The sequence below is a fragment of the Hemitrygon akajei genome, chromosome 14 (genome assembly GCF_048418815.1).
Source record: "Hemitrygon akajei chromosome 14, sHemAka1.3, whole genome shotgun sequence".
NCBI lineage: Eukaryota > Metazoa > Chordata > Chondrichthyes > Myliobatiformes > Dasyatidae > Hemitrygon > Hemitrygon akajei.
Genome location: NC_133137.1, coordinates 50,753,676 through 50,760,967, shown reverse-complemented (window position 1 = coordinate 50,760,967; position 7,292 = coordinate 50,753,676). Strand labels below are relative to the sequence as shown.

The 7,292-nt window shown below is 50.9% G+C and overlaps 1 protein-coding gene across 1 annotated transcript in view; it reads right to left on the bottom strand.

The window, feature by feature from the left end:
* Positions 1–4,741: 4,741 nt before the first annotated feature.
* eea1 (early endosome antigen 1) overlaps positions 4,742–7,292 on the bottom strand; it is a 159,824-nt gene continuing 157,273 nt past the window's right edge. Inside the window, 1 exon segment of the mRNA XM_073066037.1 lies at positions 4,742–6,545. Within this exon segment, the coding sequence (XP_072922138.1) occupies positions 6,423–6,545 (123 nt within the window). The 3' untranslated portion in view covers positions 4,742–6,422.

Here is a 7,292-nt window from a genome sequence, read left to right as displayed (position 1 = left end):
TCCGTTATTTCAATATTCTACATGAATAGTAACACATTATAATGGCAAACTGGATAGGTTGGACATTTCTGGATAAAATGTCACGTGCTGTCTGTGTCTCAGCAAGGCTGAAGACCCACTGCCCACTCTAGCTGTGTTGCTTTGAACAGAGAGGTCGCAGCTCTGCATCAAGGTGTTCAGGATGCAGGGCGTGGCCAAATGTCAAAGTTCAAAGTAAATTTGTTATCAAAGTGCGTATATGTCACCGTATACTACCCCGAGATTAATTTTCAAGCAAGCATTTACAGAAAAAACATTAGAATTTAAGAAAAACGATACTTCACCTGCCACCTGAAACCAACAGCATTCCACAGTGTGCTGCTGCTTGGGGTATTAGCCGAATGTCACTCTCTGTGCATTGACTTGTGTGACAAATCCAAACCTTTTGCTGAATTTTCTACTCCTCTGCAAGAGTATTCACCATTACTACCCAGAAACTCGCTGATCAGACCTCTGAGATGATTATTCTCCTGTGGACTGAAACAGGCTTAAGTTTTAGGGGAATTTGTCAGGTAATGGTTCTGGAACTGGACAAGCAAATCAGCCTCATCATAGGCTGTTCCCAGATAGTGATCAGGTTCTTTTTGCTTTACAGTTGGAAAATACACAAGAATCCCTCAATATTGTAACCACATCTCCACACGTTGTAAAAAAAAAAGGCATCAAAAGTATGCAAGATTGATAAAGAACACTTGGGGAAGGGGGAGGGGGGATAAGTTGGTGTTGCTGTTTGTAGGAATCAAGATAAGTTAGAGATTTGTATTCATTATTTTGGGAGCTCATTTGTATGTACAGGTTGTCCATGACATAGGTGTTTGTCACCCAGAGATGGCCTGATGACTATAATTTTCCTGACGATTATTACTGATTGCCTGAAGATGTGATGGGGGCAGGATTCACTGAGACCTTGAAGGAGGAATTGGATAAATGCACGTTGAAGAAAAGCATGGGCAGTGGCCCTGGCAGAAAGACTACAGATCTAATGGGCAGTGTGGGCTCCTGTGTGACGATCTTACAGTCTGTTGCATGGTGGGCCAATATATAAGCAGGTGATCTTGGGCTGCCTTCACTGATGCTGTCAGGAATGGGAACTCACCATTTCAACTCATTCTTGGGTCACCTGCAGCTCCTGAGGCATCGTCAAGGCTTATGGGAAGCTACGGGTAAAAGGCCAGATAAACAGTAAATAACAACTCAACAACTTTAAGTGTATCAAAATCCACAATTCCTTTCTCCACCTTCTTGCTCCCTTGGTGGCAACTCTGTCTCCCTTACACCCGAGTTCAAGCCCGCAGTTTGGGGTCCTGCTCCCTCACACCCGGGTTCGAGCCCGCAGTTTGGGGTCCTGCTCCCTCACACCCGAGTTCAAGCCCTGAGTTTGGGGTCCTGCTCCCTCACACCCGAGTTCGAGCCCGGAGTTTGGGGTCCTGCTCCCTCACACCCGGGTTCGAGCCCGCAGTTTGGGGTCCTGCTCCCTCACACCCGAGTTCAAGCCCTGAGTTTGGGGTCCTGCTCCCTCACACCCGAGTTCGAGCCCGGAGTTTGGGGTCCTGCTCCCTCACACCCGAGTTCAAGCCCGCAGTTTGGGGTCCTACTCCCTCACACCCGAGTTCGAGCCCGCAGTTTGGGGTCCTGCTCCCTCACACCCGAGTTCGAGCCCGCAGTTTGGGGTCCTGCTCCCTCACACCCGAGTTCGAGCCCGCAGTTTGGGGTCCTGCTCCCTCACACCCGAGTTCGAGCCCGCAGTTTGGGGTCCTGCTCCCTCACACCCGAGTTCGAGCCCACAGTTTGGGGTCCTGCTCCCTCACACCCGAGTTCAAGCCCGCAGTTTGGGGTCCTACTCCCTCACACCCGAGTTCGAGCCCGGAGTTTGGGGTCCTGTTCCCTCACACCCGGGTTCGAGCCCGCAGTTTGGGGTCCTGCTCCCTCACACCCGAGTTCAAGCCCGCAGTTTGGGGTCCTACTCCCTCACACCCGAGTTCGAGCCCGGAGTTTGGGGTCCTGTTCCCTCACACCCGGGTTCGAGCCCGCAGTTTGGGGTCCTGCTCCCTCACACCCGAGTTCGAGCCCGCAGTTTGGGGTCCTGCTCCCTCACACCCGAGTTCGAGCCCGCAGTTTGGGGTCCTGCTCCCTCACACCCAAGTTCGAGCCCGCAGTTTGGGGTCCTGCTCCCTCACACCCGAGTTCGAGCCCACAGTTTGGGGTCCTGCTCCCTCACAACCGAGTTCAAGCCCGCAGTTTGGGGTCCTGCTCCCTCACACCCGAGTTCGAACCCCGGAGTTTTGGGTCCTGCTCCCTCACACCCGAGTTCGAGCCCGGAGTTTGGGGTCCTGCTCCCTCACACCCGAGTTCAAGCCCGCAGTTTGGGGTCCTACACCCTCACACCCGAGTTCGAGCCCGCAGTTTGGGGTCCTGCTCCCTCACACCCGAGTTCGAGCCCGCAGTTTGGGGTCCTGCTCCCTCACACCCGAGTTCGAGCCCGCAGTTTGGGGTCCTGCTCCCTCACACCCGAGTTCGAGCCCGCAGTTTGGGGTCCTGCTCCCTCACACCCGAGTTCGAGCCCACAGTTTGGGGTCCTGCTCCCTCACACCCGAGTTCAAGCCCGCAGTTTGGGGTCCTGCTCCCTCACACCCGAGTTCGAACCCCGGAGTTTTGGGTCCTGCTCCCTCACACCCAAGTTCGAGCCCGGAGTTTGGGGTCCTGCTCCCTCACACCCAAGTTCAAGCCCGCAGTTTGGGGTCCTGCTCCCTCACACCCGAGTTCAAGCCCACAGTTTGGGGTCCTGCTCCCTCACACCCGAGTTCGAGCCCGCAGTTTGGGGTCCTGCTCCCTCACACCCGAGTTCGAGCCCGCAGTTTGGGGTCCTGCTCCCTCACACCCGAGTTTGAACCCCGGAGTTTGAGGTCCTGCTCCCTCACACCCGAGTTCGAGCCCACAGTTTGGGGTCCTGCTCCCTCACACCCGAGTTCGAGCCCGCAGTTTGGGGTCTTGCTCCCTCACACCCGAATTCGAGCCCGCAGTTTGGTGTCCTGCTCCCTCACACCCGAGTTCGAGCCCGGAGTTTGAGGTCCTGCTCCCTCACACCCGAGTTCGAGCCCGCAGTTTGGGGTCCTGCTCCCTCACACCCGAGTTCGAGCCCGCAGTTTGGGGTCCTGCTCCCTCACACCCGAGTTCGAGCCCACAGTTTGGGGTCCTGCTCCCTCACACCCGAGTTCGAGCCCGCAGTTTGGGGTCCTGCTCCCTCACACCCGAGTTCGAGCCCGCAGTTTGGGGTCCTGCTCCCTCACACCCGAGTTCGAGCCCGCAGTTTGGGGTCCTGCTCCCTCACACCCGAGTTCGAGCCCGCAGTTTGGGGTCCTGCTCCCTCACACCCGAGTTCGAGCCCGCAGTTTGGGGTCCTGCTCCCTCACACCCGAGTTCGAGCCCGCAGTTTGGGATCCTACTCCCTCACACCCGAGTTCGAGCCCGCAGTTTGGGGTCCTGCTCCCTCACACCCAAGTTCGAGCCCGCAGTTTGGGGTCCTGCTCCCTCACACCCGAGTTCGAGCCCGCAGTTTGGGGTCCTGCTCCCTCACACCCGAGTTCGAGCCCGCAATTTGGGGTCCTGCTCCCTCACACCCAAGTTCGAGCCCGCAGTTTGGGGTCCTGCTCCCTCACACCCGAGTTCGAGCCCGCAGTTTGGGGTCCTGCTCCCTCACACCCGAGTTCGAGCCCGCAGTTTGGGGTCCTGCTCCCTCACACCCGAGTTCCAGCCTGCAGTTTGGGGTCCTGCTCCCTCACACCCGAGTTCGAGCCCGCAGTTTGGGATCCTACTCCCTCACACCCGAGTTCGAGCCCGCAGTTTGGGGTCCTGCTCCCTCACACCCAAGTTCGAGCCCGCAGTTTGGGGTCCTGCTCCCTCACACCCGAGTTTGAGCCCGCAGTTTGGGGTCCTGCTCCCTCACACCCAAGTTCGAGCCTTGAGTTTGGGGTCCTGCTCCCTCACACCCGAGTTCCAGCCCGGTGTTTGGGGTCCTGTCTCCAGCCAATCCGGGGGTCAATCAAAAGTCCGGAATTTGAAGCCCAGTGGCTGTAGCCGAGAAACTGGAGGCCTGTGCTGGAGCAGCAGGAGGACTCTCTATGTGTGTTGAGTGGGAGGGAGGGTGCGTCTTTTGTTGCTTGTTGTGTTCTGTGTTGTCCTGCACAGCATTGTGGGCACTGTATGTTGTCACTGGAATTTGTGGCAACACTTGTGGGCTGACCTCAACAAGACCTTAGGTTGCGTTGGTTGTTAATACAAATGGTGCCTCTCACCGTATTGATGTACTTGTGGTCAATCTGAATCTGAAATTACCCCACCTCCCCCATACCACACAATTGTTAGCCACAAAATCCATTACTGTATTATAGTTTCCATATCAACTTTATATCATGTGTTGAAAGATTAAAATATCTGCAAAACCAAGAAATGAAATTTAAAAAACACTCAGCAGGTCAGATGAAGAAAATAAAAAACACAAAATGCTGGCAGAACTCAGCAGGCCAGACAGCATCTATGGGAGGAGGTAGTGATGACGTTTCGGGCTGAAACCCTTCATCAGGAGACAGATGAAGAGTAATTTTTTCCTGTTGAAGACCCTCTGTCAAAAGTGGGGAGGAGAAGAAACACATTTTTGGAGAGGATATTAGATACCTTATATATTTAAAAAATCTAGAAGATGCTGTTTTACTAAACAATAAATTTAATTGTGAAGTGGCACCGCTCAAATTAACATTTTTACTATAAACAGATTACATGATCTTCATCCAATAGTGAGAATTAAACCTTTGAATTTACTATACACAAGTTGACATGATAGTACTGAAGTTAATACAATCTTTGTACACAATTGCTTATTATTCACATCATTTTGTTTAAAACAAGCTTGAAAGCTACTGGTTTCTGTAATGGACATTTCATGCAGATATCACAGCGGAGCCTATCAGCATCCAGTGTCAGTGTGATCAGTCTCTCTGGAGATTACTCAACTACTAACAGAAGAGCTTTGTAACAGAGGGATGGATCACTGAACCAAACTGGATATGCAACGTCTGTGTACAGCAACACGACTCTACCCTTGTGGGAAGGTCTCGTGGATTTAACAGAGATTTCTTTTGGCAAGGTTCACTGATCAAGTCCTATTAAAACTTTAACTTATAAAAAATTAAATTTTAATTGGAAGGCTTTGAAGGTAGCAGGGTTTGTACAAGTTAATAATTAAACAACTGTGCATACTAATATATATGACTTATGACTGAAGTAAGGAAAATATCAAGTATTAGTATTTGGATAATGCTTTTAATCAATCAGTATTGGCTCTTATGTGAATCTCAGGAGAAAAGCCTAGAGAAAGCAGAACATATTCAATTTCAGGCAGCATTTAATACTGTAGCACGAGGCCATGGGACACAGACACGGGATTGGACTTGAAATGGTGACAGTGTTATGAAGAGCTGAATTCCAGTGTTTTGGGGGGCAGTTTGAGGAGATAGATGGGCATCTCCTGTGCAAGGCTGCTACAGATCAGTGCTGGCTCTGTGAACAGTGGCTGCCCCTGTTTAGCCACAGGCAGCCAGTGAGTCAGACCCAGCAAAGAGCTAACCCCAGCCAGTTAAATGGTACTGCAAGTGTTCGTCTACAACTTGTCCCGATGCATAGTGTCCAACAGGAATGAAATAGGCACCATTTCCCTCAAGTAGCTGGAATTGTGATCTACTTACAAAACAGTAAGAGCAAAATCATAACAAAAGTGATTAGGTGCCACTCAAAACCAGTTGACATCTGTTGCACAAAGGAACTAAGCAACGAAGTAGCTCTAAATCACATCATGGGTGAACAGCTGATATGCTAGATATCACCTCTGAACAAGGAAGCAGACTAGGATTCCTCATTGTTATTCAGTCCCAAAGGGAACATTCCCCACTGGCACATCATGGAGCATAGAATCAAAGTATCTACTTTGCCCAAAACTTTGTACAAAGTGGCCCAAGTTTGTGAAATGGTTTTACATTGGATTTCTCAGTGCAATAAAGAATCACTATGTATTCATGGTCTGCTCATGGTCTCTGCTCTAGTGACTGGGTTAAAGGACTTCCACCTCTGGAGACCGACAACCTGTTACAGATCAGGCCCAGTTTCCACCTGTTAAATCAGACAGGATCTATAATCGCTGTTGAACTCCTAATTTCATCAACTCCATGTGCTAATGCTGTGAAAGTGAACCAAGAACCAGCAATACAAAAGACTCCCAAATGATAGCAACTACCTGTCGTAGCCAGGGCTTATCACGCCTTCAATATACATCCATCATTAAAAGTACAAAGTGTGTGTGAAGGAGGACGTGTAGACTCGCAGTCTCGGGCCACTCATCCCTGCAGCTCATTGTAACACGTGTCACAGACTCGCACGGGCTTCTTCGAGGAGGGGGTCAAGGCATTCTTGGCAGAACAGTCGGCACAGAAAATGTTTCCGCAGTTTCTACAGTGGTGCTGTAAAGGGAAAGAAATGGAGTTCTCAGTGAATCACAACAGACAGATTTGCTCCATCCACCCACTGTCACGTGAGGGGTGAACGTCACAGGGCACCTGGAACTCAGCCCATCTCTCCTCCACTTCCACACCTCTCAACACTGCCAAGAAGTACAGAACTCTTCAGTACAGGGGTGTAGGCTGCCCCATTTCTCTCCTCCAACGCCTGCAAATCCTCTCAATCACTAGCTACCATACTGTGCATAATAAGCTCTCACTGGCAGGCATCGGCACATCTTGCTTTCAGAGAAGGGAACAGCAGTAGGCTATTTGGCCCATCGAGTCTGCTCCACCATTCAGTCATGGGCTGATCCAATCACTCCCCTGCCTTTTCCCCATACCCTTTGATACCCTGGCTAATCAAGAACCTATCGATCTCTGCCTTAAATTCACCCAGTGACTTGACAGGGTTGATGTTGGGATGTTTCACTAGTGGGGGCAGTTACAACTGTTTAAGGAAATAACTACCGTACCTGTCACTTATTAAAATTGAGGTGCACAGAAGCATTTTCTCAAGAGGGTGGTGAAAATCAGATCATTACATATCTTTGAGGCACAATAGATAAATATATTAAAGATTGAGGAATTGAGGGTTATGGGGAACTGGTCCAGAAGAGGAGTTGAGGACAACGGAGATCAGCCATGATGATATTGGAATGGCCCAACAGGCTTGAGGGACCACTTAGCCAGCTCCTGCAATTTCCTTGA